Source organism: Rhizoctonia solani, chromosome 3, assembly GCF_016906535.1.
Source record: "Rhizoctonia solani chromosome 3, complete sequence".
Classification (NCBI taxonomy): domain Eukaryota; kingdom Fungi; phylum Basidiomycota; class Agaricomycetes; order Cantharellales; family Ceratobasidiaceae; genus Rhizoctonia; species Rhizoctonia solani.
The window spans coordinates 586,839-611,427 of record NC_057372.1 but is presented as its reverse complement, the minus strand read 5'-3'; the positions used below and the strand labels follow the sequence as shown (position 1 = coordinate 611,427).

At 48.4% G+C, this 24,589-nt stretch overlaps 8 protein-coding genes across 8 annotated transcripts; 4 read left to right on the top strand and 4 right to left on the bottom strand.

The window, feature by feature from the left end:
* Window positions 1-337: 337 nt before the first annotated feature.
* RhiXN_02571 (uncharacterized protein) lies at window positions 338-765 on the top strand (the record flags this gene model as incomplete). Its single annotated transcript, XM_043322388.1, has 3 exons — window positions 338-499; window positions 547-612; window positions 676-765. 3 exons carry the CDS (start codon window positions 338-340, stop codon window positions 763-765), a joined length of 318 nt encoding a protein of 105 aa, XP_043177884.1.
* Window positions 766-995: 230 nt separating this feature from the next.
* RhiXN_02570 (Sugar (and other) transporter) lies at window positions 996-7,597 on the top strand (the record flags this gene model as incomplete). The annotated part of the gene is made up of 20 exons (XM_043322387.1): window positions 996-1,184; window positions 1,244-1,474; window positions 1,532-2,081; window positions 2,136-2,546; window positions 3,106-3,308; window positions 3,362-3,408; window positions 3,468-3,804; window positions 4,106-4,288; window positions 4,343-4,638; window positions 4,690-5,024; window positions 5,077-5,256; window positions 5,306-5,427; window positions 5,483-5,610; window positions 5,660-5,723; window positions 5,776-5,815; window positions 5,872-5,941; window positions 6,002-6,115; window positions 6,581-6,714; window positions 6,777-7,341; window positions 7,402-7,597. The coding sequence occupies 20 exons, from the start codon at window positions 996-998 to the stop codon at window positions 7,595-7,597; spliced, it is 4,395 nt and encodes a 1,464-aa protein (XP_043177883.1).
* Window positions 7,598-8,943: 1,346 nt separating this feature from the next.
* Window positions 8,944-10,527, top strand: RhiXN_02569 (short chain dehydrogenase; the record flags this gene model as incomplete). The annotated part of the gene is made up of 7 exons (XM_043322386.1): window positions 8,944-8,995; window positions 9,050-9,235; window positions 9,289-9,311; window positions 9,388-9,536; window positions 9,595-9,743; window positions 9,798-9,982; window positions 10,336-10,527. 7 exons carry the CDS (start codon window positions 8,944-8,946, stop codon window positions 10,525-10,527), a joined length of 936 nt encoding a protein of 311 aa, XP_043177882.1.
* Window positions 10,528-11,801: 1,274 nt separating this feature from the next.
* On the bottom strand, window positions 11,802-13,350 carry RhiXN_02568 (uncharacterized protein; the record flags this gene model as incomplete). The annotated part of the gene is made up of 2 exons (XM_043322385.1): window positions 11,802-12,490; window positions 12,540-13,350. The coding sequence occupies 2 exons, from the start codon at window positions 13,348-13,350 to the stop codon at window positions 11,802-11,804; spliced, it is 1,500 nt and encodes a 499-aa protein (XP_043177881.1).
* A 255-nt stretch (window positions 13,351-13,605) lies between these two features.
* RhiXN_02567 (uncharacterized protein) lies at window positions 13,606-14,843 on the top strand (the record flags this gene model as incomplete). Its single annotated transcript, XM_043322384.1, has 5 exons — window positions 13,606-13,749; window positions 13,865-13,952; window positions 13,987-14,237; window positions 14,290-14,356; window positions 14,422-14,843. 5 exons carry the CDS (start codon window positions 13,606-13,608, stop codon window positions 14,841-14,843), a joined length of 972 nt encoding a protein of 323 aa, XP_043177880.1.
* Window positions 14,844-15,190: 347 nt separating this feature from the next.
* On the bottom strand, window positions 15,191-16,681 carry RhiXN_02566 (F-box-like protein; the record flags this gene model as incomplete). The annotated part of the gene is made up of 1 exon (XM_043322383.1): window positions 15,191-16,681. The coding sequence occupies one exon, from the start codon at window positions 16,679-16,681 to the stop codon at window positions 15,191-15,193; it is 1,491 nt and encodes a 496-aa protein (XP_043177879.1).
* Window positions 16,682-17,440: 759 nt separating this feature from the next.
* RhiXN_02565 (GMP synthase (glutamine-hydrolyzing)) lies at window positions 17,441-17,902 on the bottom strand (the record flags this gene model as incomplete). The annotated part of the gene is made up of 1 exon (XM_043322382.1): window positions 17,441-17,902. One exon carries the CDS (start codon window positions 17,900-17,902, stop codon window positions 17,441-17,443), a length of 462 nt encoding a protein of 153 aa, XP_043177878.1.
* A 1,297-nt stretch (window positions 17,903-19,199) lies between these two features.
* Window positions 19,200-24,414, bottom strand: RhiXN_02564 (GMP synthase (glutamine-hydrolyzing); the record flags this gene model as incomplete). The annotated part of the gene is made up of 21 exons (XM_043322381.1): window positions 19,200-19,217; window positions 19,275-19,380; window positions 19,434-19,743; window positions 19,800-20,230; window positions 20,281-20,414; window positions 20,465-20,827; window positions 20,875-20,987; window positions 21,040-21,139; window positions 21,190-21,252; window positions 21,309-21,350; window positions 21,652-21,816; window positions 21,878-22,104; window positions 22,156-22,428; window positions 22,493-22,734; window positions 22,777-22,840; window positions 22,903-22,939; window positions 23,189-23,264; window positions 23,323-23,662; window positions 23,715-23,993; window positions 24,058-24,275; window positions 24,323-24,414. The coding sequence occupies 21 exons, from the start codon at window positions 24,412-24,414 to the stop codon at window positions 19,200-19,202; spliced, it is 3,693 nt and encodes a 1,230-aa protein (XP_043177877.1).
* Window positions 24,415-24,589: the final 175 nt, after the last annotated feature.

Here is a 24,589-nt window from a genome sequence, read left to right as displayed (position 1 = left end):
TGGGTTGCAATGTTGTTAGGATGTGTACCAACAGAACATCTGGCAGCCAAACTTATAACATTATGTATCTTGGGTTGATTCTCGTATCCGGTACCGAGCTAAGTGGAACGAGGCCTGGGACTGCGATCTTTGATCCGAATAGGGGCTTTGCGTTGTAAGAAATTAGACTCGCTACACTGGTATGATATCATTTGCTTATTTAATACATGAGGTCATGTATGTGCGCATGAGCTCCACTACTCCACCTTGATATACACGCTCGACTACATAATTCGCTCCCGAGCAGACGCAAGAGCAACCATCTATCCCTCTCGTAAACTATCACGATATCTTTAACATGGCATTCGGTTCCAAATCTAAGCCAACCCGTGCCGCCGGCCCAGCGACAAATGCTGCAACCGCAGCACCCCCTGCTCCTGCTCGGAGCCGATGGCTCAAGGGCCACCATGGCCGGAACGAACAAAGGCACGTCGGAGAGCTAAGGCATGCGCTGCTATTTGTATGCATCACAAACAAACGAAATGACCGCAACTTGACATGATAGAGTACCCTCACGATCCGAATACATCGACTGCGGAGCGTGATCAGGCCAAGGCTGAACTTAATGCAATGGTAAGGCGTGCACAATTAATTTCAATGACCTTTAATATTTTGGTGTTAACTTGCTCCACAAAGGGACGAGGGCGTGAGGCTCATGTACCCATGTCTGTCAGAGTCAAGTCCATGTTCCGATCGAACAAGAAGCGAACGACCGTTCGTACCTGAAACCGGTCACTACAAATTTCTTTGCCTCTCACCCGATACCAATTAGTGGAAATATGTTTTTGAATCATACCAAACTATAATTTGATTAGCTACTGTAGTCCAATGTCAATTTGCTTGTTTTAATAAGCTAAATCGTGTTATATGCTATGCTGACAATTGCAAATATAAGCTCATCACGTGAACATCCTGCTTGACCCAAATTTTGTTACAGACTACCACTTCTAGAACCCATGGCTCGCCGTAAAAAGAACAGGACTCATCTCAAGGGGGGCGTTGTTGCAGATGGGTCAGCGAGTGTAGATAAATCGGGCGGCCCCAAATCCTTCGTTGTCAAACATGGTCAGGTTGGCCCAGCCTTGTCACAATTAGTTCGTGACCTACGCAAAGTAATGGAGCCGAATACTGCTAGCAGATTGAGGGTACGTCGATCTTGTGTTACTTCCTCCATGATACCTGAGATCAAATGTAGAATTTTTAGGAAAGAAAACGGAACAAGTTGAAAGACTATCTTGTCATTGCACCGACACTGGGCGTAACGCATATTATTGCGCTTACACTTACTCCTATCGCCCCGTCGCTACGAATAGTGAAGCTCTCTGCAGGTCCCACTCTGAGCTTCCGCATAGAGAGTTACAGTCTTGCAAAAGACCTGCTCGGTGCGAGCCGACATGCACGGAGCATTGGAATGGAATACCTGTCTCCCCCGCTTGTAAGCAAAAATCTACCTCCCGATTCTATATGATATTCATATGATATTCTAAATCAGCTCGTTCTAGCATCCTTCCCGCCTCCAGGTCCAGGAACCCCGCCCCACCTCTCGCTCATCCAAAAGTTCTTTCAAGCACTGTTCCCGCCACTATCACCTCACACCGTCTCTTTATCCTCTGCCCGGCGAGTTATTCTCATCTCATACAACTCGGAATCTGGGACCATCTCGATTCGGCACTACCTGATCGGGGTTCGGGCTCTTGGAGTCAGTCGACATATCCGCAAACTCGTCGACGGAAAGGCGGCAGCATCTCATAAAGTGCTTGACCTAGGAAAGGAAAATGACTTGGCTGATTATGTGCTCCGCGCACCAGGAGAAACCGGTCCAGATGGGTATGAAAGTGCCTCGTCTGCAGCAAGCGATGTTGATGGAGAGGGTGGAGCGGCCGAAGTACATCTCGCGGGCGATTACGTGGGAAGAAACAACCGAGCGGGGTCTAAACGAGCTGTCAAGCTTACAGAAATTGGACCAAGGCTTGAACTTCGCTTGGTGAAAATTACTGAAGGTGTCCCTGGAAAGCAAGGCGCTGTCCTCTATCATGAATTTGGTACGTCAGCATAAATGTTTGTCTTCATTATATGCTGATTGCTTTGGAATTCAGTCAAAAAGACGGCTGCCGAAACTTCTGCATTGAAAAAGGCTGCAGCTGCTCGGGCGAAGCTCAAGAAAGAGCGCAAAGAAGAGCAAGCTCGTAATGTTGAACGAAAGAAGGCGGAAAAGGAGCGACAGAGTTCCAAGGGCAAAGGCAGGCAAGGGGATGGCCAAGGTAGTGGAGATGAGGAAGTCATGGATGAATATAGTGACGGGAGTGAACATATGGACGAAGAAGAACAGGAGGAGGAGGAAGCGGAGAGCTTAGACGAAATGCCATCCGAGGACGAATGGGACGAGGACGAGGATGTCAGCGAAGGAAGTGATGAGGACGAAGGTGTCGATTCAAGCGAAGACGAAGCCGCACCTGAACCTCCTCGTCCGACTAAAAGGTTTCGTGGAAAGGCGACTGCTCCAAAGGGTAGGATACGAGTTTGAGCTAAATGTATTATATTGGCCTACCATCCAGGTCGGACATCATTAATTACGATTAGGAACTTGTCACGTGAACTTGTTTTAACCTCCTATTCCCCCTTTTCTGTTTTGGTTTAAACATAATTCCCGGATGTCAAATGGCTGAACAGACCCCCCATACCGTTATGGAGCCTCAGCCGCAAGATCCATTTTCCAAGTTTGCTACTCGTTCCCCGGTGGCTCTAGTAATTCGCGGTATCTCAGTCACATTCATCTCATTTTCTACAATAATGGTCACTTGGGTCATTTTTATCATACTCCGAAACAGTACATCTCTCAAAGTTCAAGCCAGATCATCTGTGTATTTTCCGATACGAGAACGTATGCTACTCGGGTTATTTATATCGCACTTCTGGACAAGGTATCCTCACAAATCGTTCTTGAGACCAGTGCTAATTGCTATCTTAGCACCACACTCTTAGTTTCTCATTTGGTATCACTTGCGCATCCTTTTCAAGTACCCCTTGGTTCCTTTTGCGACATTCAAACGATTGCCGTATCAGTAGGGACCATAACTACCCACCTCTGGACGATTTCCTTGGCCACTGTAACCTACTTGAGCCTAGCACATCCTCTTGGGTCCATCATTCCACGCATTGAATCAGTCTGGTTTGGCATAGGACTCTGGATATATGCCCTGGCGATCGGTCTGAGCGTCGGTATTTGGAAATTAAGTGGAGCTACTTACATTGGTGGATATTGCGACTTTGTAAGTTATCAAATTTCTTCATGGTTTATGATAACCACACAACATCTTCAAAGGGCGGTGAAGCTTGGAAGTATAATGAACTCGTGAATCTTATACCAAGGTGGACTTGATATTGACTGTATTTTATGGGCTCTACCTTGATATTTACGAATTTATTAGGTTGTTCGTACTCATAACCATAGCATCAGTATATGCACAGCTTCATGTGCTTCTTCGATGTCGACAAAGAGGAGTAAAAGATGTGCTACAGGCCAAACCTGAAGAGTACTGGCGGGATTTGGACCAACCGCTCGCACATGAAGGAACTGGTATCCAGTCCGTCAAACACAGCTACCAAGGTTCAACTTTGGATCAAAATGCTTTAGAGATGTGGGAGTCGGGACCTACCGTTTGCGAGACTCGGGCTGTTGATGGGAGCTCAAGTTTGATCACTGAGAGTGTGGCTGATTTTATCAGTCGAAAAGCTCGCACCCTTATTCTGCTATTCCCGCTTTCGGTGAGCCTCTTCGTCCATTAATTGCGGTTATTTAATTATGCATACACTTCTTGAAGTACACAATACTAGTGATTATGTCACTTTCAAAACTCATATACGATGCTACAAGCTCGGAACCCAGTGTGGCACTGCACTCTGTAGCACGCTGGACATTCTTCTTGCAAGGTGCCCTGGATGCATTAACGTATGGGTGGGCCGGTGCAAGGCTAAAGCAAACCATCCGAAGATTCGAAGAACGGCAATAGTATGGTTCGTAGTTGGAGCTACTTAGTACATTTCAGTCTTGTGTCGTTTGAAATAGACCATTCTTGTACCTGAGTCTGACATAAGCTACCCCGCAAATAGTCGCCTGTCAAACGCCTTGTCTCTATCAAGGCGTTCTCTGCGTCCACACCATACCATGACACGTCCGTCCAGTGACGCTATCTCATCGACGAGTTATCTGCCTTTTGCTGTAGCATGGGTGGCTGTTTGTGCATTCCAGGTCTGTTGAGTCCAGTGGTATTATTGTCGACTGTAGTGCTCATTTACTGAGTAGCACGGTTACCACATCGCAGCACTGAACCAAATATCAGATGTCTTAACTTGTAAAGTCTCCAGCGATCCTAAAGCGACTTCAGAAGGATGGCTGTCTCTCTGTGTACCAATGGACGACGCACAATTTGGCGTTGTCACCGCTGCATTCACTATCGGTGGCTTCGCTGGCAGTCTGTGTGCCGACCGTTTCCTGAACAAGGGACGTAAGCATGCGGTCTCGTGGCACGCGAGTCTCCTTGTTGTCGGAACTACTCTTATGAGTCTTGCCAATTCGATTGCCGTATTGGTCCTTGGGCGGTAAGTACTTTAAATACATCTATGATATTAATTTGCTCATTTAGTGTCCAGTTTGGTAATCGGGTTTGCCTGTGGCATTGGTATCTGTACCGTTCCTATTTACTTGGCCGAAGTATCACCTCCGGCTATTCAAGGCCGAATTGGCGTTCTCAATCAACTCGGGATTGTCTTTGGTATCTTTGGAACTAGCGTTTTGGGTCTTTACCTCGCTACACCTTCCACCTGGCGTTGGGTAATCTTTGCATCTGCGATCGTATCAGCTGCCCAGTTGGTCTGGAGCTTGTTCGTTGTTGAATCTCCATCCTGGCTGCGGGCGCAGGGTCGAACGGAAGAGGCCACCCATGTTGCTGCTAGGCTCTGGGATGTCACCAAGGTGGCTGATCAGGGTGCGTATTATGTCAAATACAGCCTTTTTACATTAATTTACATAGTCTTTAGATGAGGGCGAGGCGTTGCTCCGGAGCGAAGTTGAGGCGCATGTGCCGGACCAAGCTGGCGAAGAGAGCGATCGCCCAGCGATCAACGTCCCCACGCTGCTAGCTTCCAGTGACCTACATGGACCCATGGCGATCGTCCTTGTAGCTATGTTGGTTCAACAGGCTTCTGGTATCAATGCCGGTGGGTACTAACTATCATCATTGGGTGATCATACTGACTTTTACACTAGTCATCTACTATAGCAATAACATCCTCTCACGCGTGGTCCCCAGGGAGGCCGCTGCCTATACCTCGCTTGGAATCACAGTCCTTAACGCTATCATGACATTCCCTGCTATCTTCCTGGTTGATGTGAGAGCCTTGGTTCAAATATAACAGCTGGGGATTAACTTGAATTAATCAACAGCGTCTTGGACGGAAGCGTTTGTTTATGGCTTCGATGATGGGTGCCATTGTTTCTAGCGCTGCCCTTGGAATAGCCCTCGATAATGGAATTACCGCGCTGAGCAGCGTTGCCGTTCTTGGATTCATTGCGTATGTGAATATTCTGAGGCACCGGGGCTACTACTAACAATTCTTCAAGCTCCTTCGCAATCGGCCTTGGTCCTGTTCCGTACTTGATGATCAGTGAACTGACACCTTACTATGTGAGACTTTGGTCGCTTTTATGGCCCATCTCGCTGACGTTTATTTGTCAAGGCTGTATCTGCTATGTCTTCGCTTGCCATGGCCGTGAACTGTAAGTGGTAAAGAGGCTCGACATTCCATATTAGAAAGAACTCAGCATTTGTATAGGGTCAACTAACTTCCTAATTGGCGTTGCTTTCCTGCCATTACGCAATTTCCTAGCAAAACTGTCTTTTGGGTATGTTTTATCCACAGTTTCGAAGATCCAATGTAGTCTAATTCGTATGGGATATTTCAGTGACGCAGTCCCAGAGGGTAGTGGAGAAGGTCGCATTTTCTATGTGTTTGTGATTGCCATGATCATCTGCACGTCATACCTCTCAGCAGCCTGGAAGCCCACCGCTCTGCGCCAGTAGTCCGTATGAGACTTCGGGCTGGCCATATACAATCGTCTGCCCGGTTGGCTAAACGCATACGAAGTGTCTTTTGTTTGTTTGCTATCTTGCATATCCGGTTTTTGAGTTTGTTGTGAATAGTCGTGTGGTTGATCTGGCCTGTAAATCGGGCGTATAATGGATTGGGAATTAGACGGATCTATCGTCAACAGTAGCTGGTTGTGCATGTGAATTCAAGGAGAGGCGCTTGTTGGTATTTTAGCCCTAACCGAGCCACGATACATCACTTGTGTTACAAGGCCATAGAAGCTACCTTCCCATTCCTCCGCTCGCAATGAATTACGGTATTGGCGGGTATATTTGCGCGTAGGGTATCATGCTAACCTAGGGACAGAACGTCTCACTGCTTTAGTCTCATCTGCGGCGCTCACGCCTAAGCCCACAATATGGCATCATCTCATCATGTTAATTAAGTCAAGTAGGCCTCCCGGATGGACCTTTGGACCGATACTCTATGGGATAGGAGCAATTCATTCTCAAATGATACCAAAGACGGTTAGTGGATTGGCTATATGCCTATCCCAAATTGCCACGTTGAGCTTTCCGTTGTGTATTGGTGAGCCCATGTCTTTACGATTCAAGCCCGTGGGTCGATTTATGCATATTTTTTTTGAATAGTCGTCTTTGGTGTTAACGACGTTTACGACTATGAGACTGACATTCGAAACCCTCGTAAATCTGCTACTTCGCTTGAGGGCACCATTCTTCCTCCATCACACCATGACTTCGTATACCGTTCTGCGATTACTGCTTCTATAATTAATATTGCTGCCTCTGTGCTTCCGTATACATTTGGACCCACTAGCCTACCATCAAATGGCACAATACAAACGTACGCTCCGGTACTTACGACTACGATACTGGTTGCTCTTGGCTGGATGTACTCGGCTCCACCCGCCAGGTTCAAAGAAATACCTATAATTGATTCCATTTCGAATGGTCTAATTGTTTTCTTGTCTTGGTTCTTGGGATATGTATCTTGTCGCGTGCTCGCGGGTGACCGTGGTATTGGATGGAAGATGGCAGATGTCCCATCAAAAGGATACGTATTGGGGCTGGTCACCGCCTCTGTACACGCGCTGGGTGCGGCCGCCGATATCGACGCCGATTTGGCCGCGGGTCAACGAACGATTGGGACCGTGCTAGGAAGCCGAGGCTGTGCAACTCTGGGTGTGGTTGCCTAGTGAGTCTGGGTGTAACCTGGTTTACCATTAAGCTAAACTCTGATTTTCGTATTGACCAGTGGCCTGGCACTTCTCACCGAGCCACTCGCATCAATTTTCGGCGTGTACCTCATTGGAGGGTTGGGAGTAATGCTATCTGTATGCGCAGTTCCAACGCCCTCGTGGGTTCATCGGGCCTTCAAGGGAATTGTATTTTGGACCGTAGGGATGTCAGTCCTCTGGTTTGGAGCAAAGCTGGGTAAGAGATCGGTGTAATGAATTAAGACACATGTCTATATTGCTCTCGAGAGGGCAGGCATAAATGAATTTAGGTTACAGTCTAGGTTCTCGGCAAGCGTGTACATAAACTACATGATTTCACGAAAACTATATTTGCACAAATGGTGTCCGTCAAGTTGCTCTCAGTATCATCGATTTTACTCGATTTGTCGTATCGGTTCAGTAATAGCCATTCCTCGAATGGATTAGCTCATCTGATCAGCAACAGCAAGGGCAGCAGATCTCGCACGGGCAACCTTGGTGTCAGATACATTAGTACCATTGCTCCGGAATGAAATCGGTTCGTTTTATACGCACAAACAATAGTCGCAACGCAATCGCAGCAGCACTCCATGCACTGGATTAAATAGACACTAATTAGTTCTACCATTGCTAGGGTAACGATGAATAGGTAGACGAACCTCACAGCACAAGAAGCAAGAAAGAGCACCTATCAAACATGCCTTGGCTAAAAAGGCCTCGGTGAGCTTGATTGTGTAGTTGAAAGCAGAATGATATCAGTACGAACCTGCACCACCGCCTCTTGTACGAGAGGCCAGGTTTTCGCTCTCTTGCCTCTCGCTGGCTTGAGCCTGCTCGATGGTCATTTCTAGGGGATATTTAGCATGAATTTTACAAACTGCTGGCTACATACGCATGCGAGGAGCAGCAGTCGGTTGCACTGAGACACTAGGAGAGTTCATGGCGGGTTGCGGGTAGTGGTATGTGTCTTAGAGAGTTTTATATGGGGCTTCAATCTAACTGGTAGTCGACAGGAAAGAGGCTAGCTTTTAATCGAGAAGGCTAAATGTATTGCTACAGATAATGCCGTGATGATTCACAGCATGTTGTAAGCGTTGGCAAGCTAGAGCGCGGCCGCGCGGCACGCGGCGCCGTCAACGAAACCTCTCGCACTCATTAGTGTGCGTGTGCCACTTTTATGATTTTATTTTCGCTCCATCGTAAGCTGAAGTTCCACTGTATGGTGGACATAGATGATCGTATCGTGCATACACACAATAATCTGGAGGTGTTTCTCGGGGTTGTGACCTTCAAGGCCAAACAACTTCGCACGCCAAGCTCCAGTTAAATGAATAAAACCCATCTTCAGCCCTTGGCTATGCAATTTTCGGGCGACCGAAGCCGTACCCGCAGCCAAAATCGCACAGGGCGCAGTAACTGAGACACGTTGGTCAGCAGGGCTGTTATCCAATCCTAGCCACTCTAAAGAAGGGCTTATGTTATAAGAGCCACAAATCGGAAGTCGGGCCGAAATCCGGGAGTACTCAGTCTATAAAGCGCCACGATTAGGCAGCAGGAATATACACACTCATACCCCAGCCATGGCCTCGCCGACTTTAGGGAAAGTTGCAGTTGTGACCGGAGCTTCATCTGGTACGTGAACTCGCGCTATCGTTATGCGAGGCAGACCAATTGATGCGGGCATAGGTATCGGAAAGGCTACTTCCATCACGCTGTCCAAGGCAGGATACCGTGTAGTATTAGTGGCACGACGGGAGGCCGAGCTAAACGCAACAGCTCAAGAGTGCCCATCTGAAACTTTGGTCACCCCAGGAGATGTGACGGATGAGGTGTTTGCCGCAAAAGTATTTGAGGAAGCTGTCAAAAAGTTTGGTGCGTATTGTGCGATTTACAATATTCAATACTCTCCTTACATACGACACTAGGGAGGGTAGATATCTTGTTCAACGTGAGCTACGTTCTGACCCTAGGCTGCTACGTTATGGAACCACGGTTCCTGATTAACGCATTTCCTCCGTCTCTAGAACGCAGGTATATCCTTACCTGCAGTTCCTATTGAAGACATCCCGGTTCAAGATTTTAGAAGAGTCATAGATGTGAATTTGACGAGCGCATTTATTTTCACACGAGAGGCTTTCAAAGTGTTCAAAACCCAGACGCCTCGAGGTGGAAGGTCCGTAGTGCCAAGGCACAGTACAAGCTAGCTCTCGACTCTGACTACCGTTCTTTAGAATAATCAACAACGGGAGTATAGCAGCTTACGCCCCTCGTCCAATGGCTGTGGCGTATACTACATCAAAACACGCCATAACGGGCTTAACAAAGTCTATATCCTTGGATGGGCGAAACTTTGACATTGCATGCACGCAGATAGACATCGGTGCGTTCAACCAACGATATTACTAACGAGACTCTGATTTTCTGTTTATCAAAGGCAATGCTCAAACACAGATGGTGGCTGATCATGGTCCGACGGGTCAGCTTCAGCCCAACGGACAAAACGTGGTTGAAGGCTCGATTGACGTCCAGCATGTTGCCGACGCGATACTGCATATAGCCAACTTGCCACTGAATGTCACTGTTTTGTTCATGAACATTATGGCTACCACAATGCCCTTTGTAGGGAGGGGATAGCTTGATGTTGTATTGGACGTTTATGAAGAATGCATTATAGGTATTTGCGAAAAAGGCAATTATAAGAGTGGGTGTATATCTTAGTAGCCTGCGGCACATTAGCACCTAGCCACAATAAGGAAATGGGCCGTTTACGTTTACGAAATCAACAGGAATGGTTTATGCCTACCTTGATTTAGATCGCATTGAGCGAGGATCCGCAGCCCAGCTAAACGAGGCAAAGTTCATATCAGAGTTTCACGCCGTTGAATGTGAAGTGACGCGCATACCAGGCGACTTGGAGCCACTCGGGTCACATACTGAGTTGGACATCGATAGTATACTAAATCCGCTTGTAGCAAGCACCTAAAGGAAAGTATCCCAGATCGCTCGAGGAGGGCGATTTTTCAGAGTTTAGAATAGCCGATCTTCCTCCTCGAGCTGACCGATTCGTCTACCCGAGTATGTATTCGATGGGGGCGACGATGGTCCTAACGAAAGTCCGGGAAAATGACGAGCTTGATATACACAACACATTCGTCTTGTCATAGGGGAAGGTTGCGATATAAGGATGTGGAACCTAATTAACTATGGGAAATCCATTTTAGATGTCCTGTTTAACTGGGTTGGACGGGAAGTGCGCTTGAGTCTGTTTATAATCAACTCGCCATAATGTTACTTGGGATCCTGTCTCGTATAACATATGCTGACTATAGGAGTACTAGTCAAATCCAAGTTACTCCTCGCATCTCTAGCTCCTGCCGGTACTTGTACCCACAAGAGCATATAATCAGAGCCACTTGATTCAATTATTCAATGTCCCATCTAGAGCACTCGACAACATCTTACTGAATGTTCAATCAGTGTGTTCTTGCCTTGGGAGAGCTAGTTATAGAGAGCTAGCATTGCTAATGGGTTAGCTAGGACAAGTCAAGCTGAAAAGTCCATATTATAGTATGGTCGAGGTACGAGTTCGTGTTGCCGATACGATAAAGGATCACCCACACAGCTATCCTGCTTTAGGTTACCGACAGTGACACCAACTGCTGCGCGTGTTCCTAATATAGAACATGTGAACACTACTTTATACTTAAACTTCCCAGTCGTATATACTTTTTCATGCTATGCATATATATAGCCATCTTCTATTGTATTGTGTAATTTTACTCACTGTGCCCGTTGAGTATTCGCGAGTGTATCAAGGTTATCGTATGTGCACACCGTACGGGGTACTCAATAGCACGCATGGTACGCTTAGGTTCCCCAGTCCAGCAGTGCAAAACCAAATACCCGGTACCGATATCTGAAAATCCCAATTCTACGTTGCGCCCGCATCATACGCACCCCCCCCTCATACCACACCAATTGGTACGCACTCACACACGCACGGCCCCACGCGGCGCCCGACTCTGGATAGGCAGTGTCCATAGCACCCAAAAAACATACGTAACGAAACGGATGGATATCGCATCAAGAAAAAAAAACGCAAAGAAAAACGGAGAAATTGCTACACAATACTATATTTCCGGCGTCCGGTCAACAAGGGAGGTTTTGGGGGAAAAAAAAAACGGACGCGAATCGAGTCCGGCCAATTCTCTATCAAGGGGAACAAAACACCATGGCATGCACAACAGACGATTGGATCGAGCAAAAGAGAAAAAGGAGAAAAAGGGAAAAGAGACGAGAGGACGAGGGGAGGGGCAAGGGAGACTGCAAACGAGTGACTTTAAACTAGTAACGAATGGATAAGGTGTACGCTAATTCATCATGGGTCATATGGGAATATACACCGTAGAGAAAATAGATCAATAGTCCTTGGCTATGTTCACCTATATCCAGCATTAGGTCCTGGGCTAGCTACGCGCCCGATCGAGTTGTTGTAAGCGACTCCGGGCCCCGGTGATCGGCGACCGTAAGGGTCGATATCGGCCTGGCCGTACGCCATGTTGGGGCCAGGGCTGTGTCGACCACCGTAGGGATCTGGCTGGGCGTAGGCTCCAGCGGCGGCAGCAGCACCATAGCCATATGCACCAGGACCAGGGCTGCCTGTTCGGCCTACGGGATCGGCATAGGCCATGACGGGAGGAGCGGGGCTCGCGCCGCGTCCAATGGGATCGGTCGCATAGGCCATGTTAGGACCGGGACTCATGCCACGGGCAATGGCATTGGGACCGGGACTAGGGCCGCGTGGGACGTCGTAGTACTGCGCGTCGGCTGGACCACCCCAGTTTTTATGGTCACCATCGTGGGAGCCGGGAGGGGATGGATAAGGCTTTGTCGCACCTGGGGCACCCCCATACGGGTCATAATACGCGGGACGGGTACCGTAGCCCGGGTCGTCGGAATAAGGTGGGTAGGCCAAGTCGGTGGTCGAGTGGACGGCAGACTGGGCGTCAAAGTCGGTGCCGAGGTTGTCTCCGTCGCGCCCGGTGGCTCTGGTGGAAGGACGGGCTGGGATGGGGGTCATGGCTGCCGAGTCCTTGTGGAGTTCAGGCCATTTGATGGCATCGTCGTCTGAATGAAATATGAGTGGGTGTTTTAGAGTTTACAAAGAGACACATACCACCAGTGTCCTCAAGGTCGGCAAAGCGTTTGTTTGTGAGTTTCCAAACGATGAGGAGAATAACCAAAAGGCCTGCGATACTGCCCGTGACGGCGAGACCGATGACGGTGGACTGGGTCATTCCCTTGCTTCCGCTTTCGGATGGGTCTGCGGTGGGCGTGGCGACCTTTGTGACTCTGACGACACTGGGGGTAACAATGACAGTCTGTGTGATGATGTTTCCATGCTGGTCTGTGGTGCTGAGGACGGATGTGGTGGGAGGAGGCGTAGACTCGATGACAGTGGTCGAGGGCTGTGCTGTGGTGGCAGGAGCCTGGGTGGTAGTCGGAGTCTGGTTCTGGTTCTGGTTCTGGTTCTGACTCTGGTTCTGGGTCGGACTGGTCTGGGGCTGCTGCTGCTGGGTGGTTGTGGTGGGTGTGGTGGGCACGGGAGCAGCCGAGGTGGGCGCGGTGGTCGGGGTCGTCGGCTGGGCGGGATTGGAGGTGGTAGTGGGCTGTGTGGGCCTGGCGGGAGTGGTGGTAGTGGTGGGTGGCGGTGCTTGAGAGGTGGTGGGCGTTGTTTCGGGAGCAGCGCTCGTCGTGGGCGCTGCACTCGTCGTCTCTCTGGTTGCCGACGTTGCCGGTGTGGATGCCGACGCGCCGCCGCCTCCGCCTGCTGGGGGAGTGGTAGCAGTCGCGACTGGATCATCCTGTCTTCGAAATTCCCATCGCTCGAGACGGCGCAGGGCAAGGCCCGTCGGGTGCGCTCGCGGATCCGCAGCAGCCATAGTAAAAACTACAGGAGCCGCCAGTAAAAGCGGGCCCAACTTCATTCTCGGATAGTATGTAAGAGAGGAGGTGGTAGAGACTGAGAGAGAGCAAGAGAGAAAAATATTAATGATAGTTGCGGTTTTTTTTTCTTGGGCGGCGAGTAACCTGCGGTCGTCGCAGAGCTTAGCTATATCAAAACCAGCCTCAACATGACAACTCGCATTCATTTCAAATTAACCCTGAGTCTCCTATAACCTATTTGCTCCCCCCCATTCTTTTTGGCCTCCAGAAGACCGACAATATTTATTGCGTTGACAATGGACGATGCCTTTGCGGATTTGCAGCTCACCGATCCAGAGGACGATCAGCCCGAAATGTCCTCGCGCGAGGCGAGGATCGCTCGTGCGTTTGACGAGAGCAAGAAATCTTACTCGTCCGAGACGGTCGTCACGCCACCCGGAGTACGTCAACTCCCAACCTCCAAAACACTAATACCTTGATTAAATTCCCTCCATGATTCTGCTCCCTTGACGACAACGACGACCCTTGGTGACATCTCCCCACGCCCGACTATAGTGGTTCCAAGTAGAGACCGCCCAACCACCCGGCGATTTATCCAAACTCGACGCGCGGCACCTTGGCAAGTCGGACTCCTACCCACTCAGTATTTTATGATGGACTGAACAAACAACTTGTAGAATGGTCCGTTCAGAGACTGTACCTCCAACGATCATACAAACAAGCCCAAATACTCGCGTTTCATATCCTCTTTGCCGCTGGGGTCCAACTCGACCCTGCCGTGCTTGGCGATAACGCGAATGGCACATATGGGACGTTGCCCAAGAACGAAGCACGCGACCGTGAACTGCTCGATACCGCCCTTCGGTGCGCTATCAAACTAAACGACAAGTCCACGGCCCTTGCACTCGCCGACGCATCCCGATCACGTGTAAGTATCCCCCCCGCATTCTGCTCTGTGTGTACTAATATACGTTACCAAGTGGACGAATAATCCAGGTCTGGGCTATACCGCCGGAGAAGCATACATCTTCGCCAGTCGACCCTATGGTACTCCTTTTTCTACTTTCATATTGGCTACAGTGTTTTAATTCTGAAACTGTTGGTTTATACAGAAGCCATCTCGGCACTTTTACACGCCGTACGTCTCCGCACACCATCGCATCAAGTTCTATCCCTCCTCGCACGAGCCCTTTGCGCTTCTTCTTCAGCCACCACCACCACCACCACCACCATAGTCACGCCCGAGGCCGAACGACGCGACTCTGCACTAGCACACTTGGGCAACCTCTTATCCGAATACGCAGAACGAACCAAGCCCGCGTTCGAAAGAGGTCTATTCCCAGAACTCAGCGAGCAACAGGAAAAAAGACCGAGGAGCAAGGAAAAGGCGAATGTGCCTCCCGAGAACGTCGTGCGTGCTTGGGCGACTGAGGCTGGGTTGGGAGAGGTGGACGTAGGACTGATGGTTCAGTTGTGCTGTACGGGTGATGCAGAGGAGGACGTGGGTGGAGAGAGGTCGGTTAGGACTCTGTAGGTTCTTGGTCGGTGCGCATATATACGGAAATGGGCTTTGCATGTGAAATACTTTATACATACTAGATGGGCGCATATATACTTGAAAGTTGCATGTGCTGTAGTCGTAAAAATACGAACAACCGGGCATTCGAGTAAGTTACGAGTCGTTTACGTCGCACGCCTCGTGTAAACCAGATACATGTACATAGCGCTCAGCCCTACAGTGTGACAGACAGGTCGGAGCTGAACAACCAAGGCCAGTTAGCCGTATGACATCGCAAAAATTTCGAACAACAAAACCGACGTCGTGTGAGGCTACATATTGCTCGTATTTTGACGGCTACAGTATACAATCAAACTCGATCGTCATCCATCCAGGAACGATACATTGGGGGTGTGAGTTAGAATCCACTCGCACAACGTGGTGCTAACATCACCCCCGTCACGGCTCGCAGAAGGACCTACTGAGATATCAACGAGCTCGATGCACCTCTCGACAGAACATCTTTGAAGCATCCCCTTGAACGCCTCGGCATCAGACACTATAGAATGCGCTATCCGTATCTTTTTAGTGTGCGGGAATTTCTCGACCATCGCCTCGATACTGGTCGTAAACCCCTGGGACAACGTGGAATTGTCAAAGCGTAGGGTGACAAGGTTCGGGAGTGCAACGGTGACAGCAGCCAAGAGCTCATCCAGCGTTTCCGTACGGACCGCGACCCCCAAAACAGTAATGTTATGTGCCAAAGCGCGAAATATGTGTGGAGTATTACTGACGGCATCGGTGTCTGTCTGTTTTGCTGACATGGCGTAGATGTACAGCTCGACGTTGTATGTTCCTGGTGCGAGCACGTCGATAATCGTTCTGATCGAGTCTTCGTCGAGGTAAAGTAAGCGTAGAATGTTCAAATTCGGTAGAACTACTGGTTCGGGTTTGGGCATACGAGGCCCGAGGCGAGTGCCTCCGAGGTCCAGGACTTGGAGCACAGGGCTCGACGCCAAGATGTGCCGCAGTTCGATCGCGTCTAGCGTGTCTACATCCCCGAGCCTTAGTACACAGAGTCTATCGAATGTACATTTGCTCCAGTTGACACTGACTCTTTGTAGATAGAGAGTACGAAGCTGATCGGCGAAAGGTTCAAGGTCCAGGGGTATCCTACCGGGCGCCGCCACAATAGCCGAGTACGGGCGCGGGAGTTCTCTTCTCTCAAAGACTACAAAGAGTTCTTGCAGACTACATAGCTCCTTGGTATCAACGCCACGGATTCGTTCGATTGTAGAATGGATCGGCCGCGAGATGTCCGTGACCAGGCTCAGGGAGCGGATGTTCTTCATATGACCTTGAAGGGCCGGTTCTCCTCTCCATACTTCATCGGCGTGCCTCCATGCTCCCTTTTTCTCATGTTGTATGGCTACAATGTCGAGCGGTCCATCCTGTGCCTGCGCTATGCACATTGCCACAAGACTTCTGGAACCATGCAGCGGGATACCAATACGCGTCCAGAGTGATTTTGATCCCACGACAAGGTTTCGCCAGCGAGAGCAAACAGAGCTCAGCAAGACTATGCGCGAAACCCTGCCCTTGGGTATACTGCAAGAGTGGGTGGAGTATGGATGCGCGTCGAGGTCAAAGTGAAAGACGCTGACAAGTATCTCAGGAGGTAATTGGTGTATGCGTGCGTATCTGTTGTGCGTGATCTTTACAGGGATTATAGAAATCCGTGGAGATGACGTGACTTTAGCAGGGGAAAGTTCATTCGAGACCGTATTGTCGTTGGATGGTATCGCAATAGGCGCATCGAGGGATTGGGATGTGGCCGGGTCAAGTACAGTTTCATCAGCCGATTGCGTGGCCATGGCTCTATTATCTCTTTCGGTGAACTTGAAGACTTTGGTGCAGGTGTCAACTAAATTCACCAAAGAGCTTCCTCGTGGTGTATATGAGTCCCATCTCACGTGACTTTTGTGTCTATTAGTGGACGGGGTCAAATGCACAACACGCATGTAGCTAGCTGCGCATTATAAACAAAGTATCTCTTATCTCTCAAATGAATACATTTATACATTTACAAAACGCCTGTACGACTATACTACTGACTTGACTCTGATTCCTGCGAGGATAATACATTGGGAACGTGAATTGAAATCCACTGGCGGAGCTGTGGACTTGGCTCGATACGACGTCTTGCACTACCTGCAGCACCAACTAACCACATATGAACGAATTTGATGCGCCTTTCTACAGAGTACACTTGAAGCATGTTCTTAAACGCTTCGATGTCAGTTACTTTAGCGTCCACTATTTTTATCTTTTCGATGCTTGGAAATCTCTTGGCCGTCTCTTCGATACTATTCAAACCCCTGTGTGATAAAGTGATGTATTCCAGGCATAGGGTAGTGAGGTTCGGAAGGGCAACCATAATAGCGGCCGAAAGTTGGCCCAGTGCTTTGGTGCTATAGTTGACCTCCAATACGGTAATGTCGTGCGCCGTACTGCAAACTATACATGACATAGCAGAGATCCACGGTGAATGTTGGCTCGAAATATAATTGCTGGTTGTCTCGACATACAACTCGATACCGTATGTTTCCGGCGCAAGTAGATCAAGAAACTTTCTAATTGGGCGCTCGTGCATATACCATAGGCGCAAGGATTTCATGTTCGACAGAAAGATGGGTTTGAGCTGTCTGGCCCAGGGGAGGCCTTAGCGCGCCCCTTGTGAGTTCTAGGACTTCGAATATGGGAGCAGATGCTAAAATATGCTGAAATTCCCTTATGTTTAGACGAATGTCGATTAGCTTCAGTACACAGAGCCTGGTGAATGTGTACGCAGTCCAGTTGATATTGATGCTTCCCAGACGAAGAATGTGAAGTTCGTTGGCAAAAGGGCTGAGGTCTAAACTTGACCCGGCAGATTGGACTGAGACTGGCACGCCGAAAGCGTCTCTGTAAAATACCACCGAGAGTTCTCGTAAGAAACATGCTTGCTTGAGGTTAGCCAACCACTGTGCTATCCAGTGGGCCGGTTCTAGAGTACATGCGATCACGCTCAAAGAGCGGATGTTTTTTCGTGTCATTGTGAAGAGCCCGTTCACCTTGCTATGCCTTTCCATCCCCGTTTCTTGGAATGTATGGCTACGATACTGAATGGGCCACCCTGGGCTCGATCTATACATACCACCACGAGGCTTTCAGATCCATGCAGTGGGATACCAATAAGCGTCCAGAGTGACTTTGATCCCACGACAAGCTTTCGCCAGCGAGAGCAAACGGAGCTCAGCAAGACTAAGCGCAAAGCTCTGGCTTTTGGTATAGCCCATGGCCTGTTGGGAAATAGATTTGTATCTAGGTCGAAGTGGAAGATGCTGATCAGTATCTCCAAAGGTAACCGATGTATATGCGCATATCCTTCGGATGTATTCTTTATCATGGTGGTAGATATCTGCGAGAGTTTTACACCTTCAGCCAAAGTGGGCCCACCTGAGGCCGTCTCGTGAGGTAATGATATTGGAATACGAACACTAGATGAATCATGAGATTGTTCGGGGAGGCCGTGCACACTTGCAATGCTAGCTGACAGGGCGTCCATAATTCTGCTGGCGCTTACGATCAGCCTGTGAGTTTCAGTGTAGGTGCTGAATTGGCATAGATACTCCTCGGGGCGGTAGGGACACTCAAATGTAGTGACCTATTCCACGTGACTTTGACGAGCCGGAAATTCACCAGCGGGTACTTCGCTAGTCCCAATCGGTTGCTTTAGTATATACAACTTGAAGCTAACACCGATATGATCCCTAGTCAAATAGTTATGATTTAAACGAGGGTTTGAGCTGGAGTTGATGGTTGAAGTGTGTTCTAAGAGAGGCAGAGGACACAAGGGCTGAAAGAGTTCGGTCGGCACTTGTATAATTCAGTCGGTGGGTAGGAACAAAAACAAATAGAAGAAATTATTAATAAGGCGCATGTATGCAGGGTTGTGTTTCCATGGAATCCGTTGGTGAATGCCTTTATGAGATAATGAGATATTGTATGCACGTAGGGAGGAACATTTACGTTTGCTCGCTGTCAAATCAAACTATGAAATACCAAACTCGACCGATTCTGGCTGTTATATACGCTGAACTTCCGGGTATGCTAATAAAAACTTAGCCCTCGTTTAGATCCCTCTTAAAATGAGTTTCATTTACAGAGAATGCTGTAAAAAACACTATCATAGATGGTATGAGATTCGTTGACTGAAGCACGAATACCCATTTATGGTAAATGATCTGTTCCTTACGACAGTCCTTTAACATGATATCAAGGGGACTTCATTGGTGGCTAAAGCAATACATTATATTTAATAGAAAATAGATTCGCGACTCCGTTGGTATCTTACAACCACTCGACAGTCTAATCGAGACGATAAATCAGTTGGGGCTTGCTCGTTTGAGGTACGACAAAACTTACACCCGGTGGCTTGGAGGAGACATCGTAAACAACCCGGTTCACACCCGCGATCTCGTTAGTGATACGAGATGAAATCTTCCGAAGTACCGCAGGTGGGAAATCAAACCTGCGTATGGGGTATCAGCAATCCCGTCCAGAGAGCAGGTACAGAGTACTGACCAGTCAGCAGTCATAAAGTCCTCAGTCTGAACAGCTCGCAGTGCAATTACTTGCTCATAGGTTCGCTTGTCGCCCATTACACCCACGGCGCGTACCGGCAAAAGGACGGCAAAGGCCTGGGCAATCTGGCCGTACAACCCTGCCTTCCTTACCTCCTCAAGGTAGATAGTATCGGCACGTTGGGCGATTTGAACTTGCGAGCGAGTGATGGGGCCAAGGATACGGATCGCAAGGCCAGGTCCAGGGAAGGGATGCCTATTTACTAGGTGATCTGGTATGTTGAGGAGGCGGCCAAGAGCGCGAACCTCGTCTGGGTAGTTATATGCGTTTAGCTCAAACTCACGGGATTAAAAGTGTAGAACCAACCTTTGAAAAGTTCACGCAAAGGCTCGATCAACTTCAACTTCATGTCGGCCAATAATCCGCCAACATTATGATGCGTCTTGATCGTTGCACTAGGCCCCTTGAAGCTGATACTTTCGATTACGTCCGGGTAAAGAGTTCCTTGGAGTAGCCATTCATATTTGCCTTTGGCTTCTCCCTCTGGCTTCAGTCTCAATTCCTCTTCTGCTTCAGCCTCAAGCTTTGCACCTTCCTCTTCAAACACGTTGATGAATGTGTTCCCGATGATTTTACGCTTTTGTTCGGGGTCTTCAATACCCGCCAAGCGAGAGAGGAAGAGCTCAGACGCATCAACAACTTTAAGGTTTACTCCAAGATGTTCGGAAAGCATTTCGTGTACTTGCTGGGCTTCATTTTCTCGGAGAACGCCATTATCGACGAGAACGGCTTGGAAGCTGAGTGTCGTGTCAATAAAAGGGAGATGATAGTTTATATACATACTTACCGGTCGCCAATAGCCTCGTGCATGAGCTTCGCTGCAACGGAACTATCCACACCACCGCTTACAGCGCCAATAACACGTCCCTTGGGCCCACATATCTCCCGAATCCTAGCAATTTCTTTTCCAATAAAGGTTTCCTATGACTTATTCGGTACTTGGCAATTCAATAGTCATGGGAGCAACGCACCATAGTCCAGTTCGCCCTGCACTCGCACACATCAAGGATAAAGTGTCCAATAACCTCCTTTCCACGATCACTGTGGGTAACCTCTGGGTGGAACTGTACGCCGAAAATTGGCTTGGTGTGATGAACAATAGCAGCAAACGGTGCAGTGGGGGTCTTTCCAATAATATCAAAAGAAGGTGGTTTATCCGCGATCTGGTCTCCGTGGGACATCCATACTTTAAGTGAGGATCCGAATCCAGCAAAGAGCTTATTCGCGAGCGGGTTGGTATTGGAACTTGGAACCTCCAATACTTCGACTTCGGCAAATCCATATTCACGGTGTGTATGGGGTTCAACCTTTCCTCCAAAGACTTGGGCAATTTCCTACAACGGGTTAGTGAGCACTTCAGAGTGAGGTGATAAGTACGTACTTGGAGACCGTAGCAGATACCGAATACAGGTACACCCAACTCAAACACATCTGGATCAACGTGCGGAGAGCCCTCATCATACACGGAATAGGGGGAACCGGAGAGAATGATACCTGTAGAAATGAATCAATTCAAGCGCGATAAATAAATGTTCAAGAAACACACCCTTGGGTTTCCACTTGAGCTCCTTGATCTTTTGTGTACAAGGCATAAGCTCCGCGTAAACATTGTGTTCACGGCATCGTCGAGTAATAAGGTGGCTATACTGAATCCAGACATTCGACACAAATTCAATATCGGCCCATAACAACTTACTTGCGAACCAAAATCTAGGATGAGAATGGTGTCGTACGCGTCATGAATTTCCTTGACAGCTGCCTAATATTGTGTTTTATGTGAGATGCGGTGTGTTCATCTGGCCGAGTATTACCTACCATGCCTGTAGTCGAGGTCGAGGGGAAGGGATGGGAGGAGACCTGGCCTCAGTCTTGAATTTTATTGGATTCATATGATCGGCTTTAATTGGAAATATCTGGATCTAAGCGCTTCCTCTGCTGGCCGGAATCCCTCGGCCTTGATCGAGAGAAGTGAACACAAGTGCGTTCTCTATCAAGATACTTAATTGAGTTCTATTGGTATCGAATTAATACACCTATTCAAAACATATAGCTCAATAAATAGATAAGGAAAATGCAAGGATTGGCCGGAGATAAGCGGTCTGCCTTATTCCTTTGTCCAAGACCTGTTGTGAAAGAAATCTGGAACCGACTGTTACACCAGCTCAAAGTCGTCGTCACTGCTCGCTAGATCAATTACATCCACGGTTTGTTCCAACTTTGATTTTGGCTGTGTTTTAAGTTGATCAGGTTTTGAGGGAGTGGTACCAATAGTGCTGGTCGGGTTCGACTGGTCAGATTCACCTCGTCTCCGTTTACTAGGTGGCTGAATAAGTTAGAAAAGGCTTTAGTATATGATAACAGAGTGGATAAATAAGTAGTTTTACTTTGGTACTACTGGACTTAGGTTTCGCGGAGTTAGACTCATCGACTATGACCACATCAGAATCAGAATCCGAGGTCGAATTGTATGTTAATAGTTCTTGGAGTGTATTTTTATGATTCTGGGGCGTCATGGGATGGTCAACAGCCTTCTCACTCTTCTCTGCGGCCTTTCTCTTCTGGGGTGACCTGGGGTTCGGTCCACTAACAATTCCCCTAGCCAATAGCCATTCTAACAAAGCACGTCGAAAGTATCATATTTTTACAAATCGAAAGCACTCACCATAAGGTGCATAATGAAAAATAAACAGCACCGGCGCAAGTCCAGGAACCTTTTCGGTCTTGCACCATCTTCGCTGAGGAGACGGAGTTGGATCACCAAGACCGGCAGAATCCCCTGTAGCGGTTTTAGCAATCGTTTCGTGGATGGCTCCTCTTGTTCTAGGCGGCGATGGTGGCGTTGTAGTGTATTCCAAAAAAGTGACGTATTCGAATCTTAGTCGGATGGTATTGAGGTCTTCCGCGTTGGTCAAGTTGCTTGAACTCGACTCATCATCTACAACCGACTAACTTTAGAAGGCGCGGAATGAATGATATGTGGATGACAGAGAGTAACATACCAGTCAGTTGTTGCTTTCCAAAGACAAACGGCAATCGTTTCTTACTCTCGATTGCGCATCCTGACATTCGAAACGTCTGGTGGACTTCATGGTCTCTCAGTAGGCCGCCGCTGACTCGGACTCCATCTAACCAGATGGAAGATTTTAAACAATAATGGGTTTTCCCCGTAAAACGCCAGCAGATACGGAACCTTTGAGATTGTTTGGACTCGATCCAGCACCTGCCAATAGCGGGAGGATAACTACATTACAGTAAGAAGCTGGAAAGTAGCATATGGACATACTCTTTATACCCTGCTTTGGGCTCCTTGTATTCGTATTCATGATACATTTCTCCATCGGTGCTTTCTATCCATACCAAAACGTTTGCGTTGATCATGGTCTACCAGGGCAAGTGCGACAGCGCTCACGTGGTGCGTCAGAGGCTTGCACAGAGTTAGGAAGAAGCTGAACCATATTAAAGCTTTACTGATCGGGAGAAAACAAACCAACATAAATTTCAATAAATTCACCCCCAGACAAACAGATACAACGACAACAAAAAGATAGCGCGACTAGACAGTACAGGTGTTCGAGGATACAAGTACATTGATAAATACTGCGCAAACAGACAGATAACTACCAGGTGAAGAGCATAGTTTCAACCACCCCGTTTCCCAAGGCTCAATCTGAATCGTCTCCCGTGAGATCAATCACCTCTCCGTCAACAAATGACCCCGAGGGAGGTTCGAATTGTTCGTACTTTACGTTTTTGGGGCGTTTTGGTGAGGGGCTTAGGTGCACAGCATTGTCAGTTTTATGGAGTGGGAGTCGCAAGAGACTCGACTTACTTGATAATTTCCTGAATTTCGTCGTCATCGCTTTCATCTCCGTTATAGATCCGCAGTTCAGGTGTTTCGGAATACCGAGCACGTTTGCGCGTCGCTGAGGGGTTGGATGTCGTCTGCGTTGAAGTAGAAGCACCCACGGAACCGAGCGAAGAACCAGAAGAGCTGGAAGAGACACCCGACGATCCGGACGAAGTGCCCAAAGGGGGCGGACCAAGCCAATCAACACGGTCCCTTCGCTTTTTCTCTTCGTGTTTGGGGGGACGGGAAGGTATGGTAGGTGGTGGCGGTCGGAGTTTAAGGTTCAACGGACCAGTAATGATCTTCTTGGCCATTAACCAATCTGGTGTAGATTCGTAAATGACCACTGATTGAGCACTGGGTGGGAAGCTCACCTTCAGGTGCATAGTGAAACACCAACATTGTCTTTTTCATCCCAATGCTTTGAGTAGTGTACCACTGCCTCGCTGCGCTTGGACGAACTGCTCCCAAACCAGCGGAATCCCCATGAGCCTTCTTGGCCGCCTTTTCGTGAATGGGCCCCAAGTTCGGAGGAGGACCGGTAGGCTGATGCTGAGCCCGTTCTTCAGTCACATAGACCCAATCCAATAAGATCCTAATTGTGTTGAGTTCGGAGAGACGAGGGTCGTCGGGGGATGAAAGGTCATCATCGTCTAAAGTAAGCGCCGTATGTGAGTTCTACTCTTTAAACTCCCAAAATTGGGTTGCGATACATACCAGTCAGCTGTTGTTTCCCAAAGTGATAGGGCCTTTCGGCATTGCTGCCTGCTGCGTATCCTGTCATTTTGATTCCCCTTGTTTCGTTGGGCAAGAGAAGACCTCCGCCAACTGGGACACCATCCAGCCATATATCGCCTCGGAGCCCAAAGGAAGATGGATTGAGCGAGTGCCAATTTATACAAAAATTCATGCCCTGGATGGAGGGTATCCAGCAACTGTAAGAATTAGTCCCGATATAACAGATACGATGGGGCTTGCTTACTCAACTCGGCCCTCTGTATGCTGAGAATTAAATTCCGGTAATGTTATGCCGTATTCGGTTGTTATCCATGCCGATATCATTCCTTGAATCATGGTTTTACTTGGATCGTAAATCAATAATGACTAGGCGCGGTGGTGGGCAAGAAGTGGTTTGGTGGCAAGCGCCTGGGTGAATTGATGGGCGTTCAGGGGTTAACATTAGAGTGGACAGGGTGGGTTGGTAAGATTAGATGTGATGCTCAAAAAGGTAACTATGTAAAAGACAGTT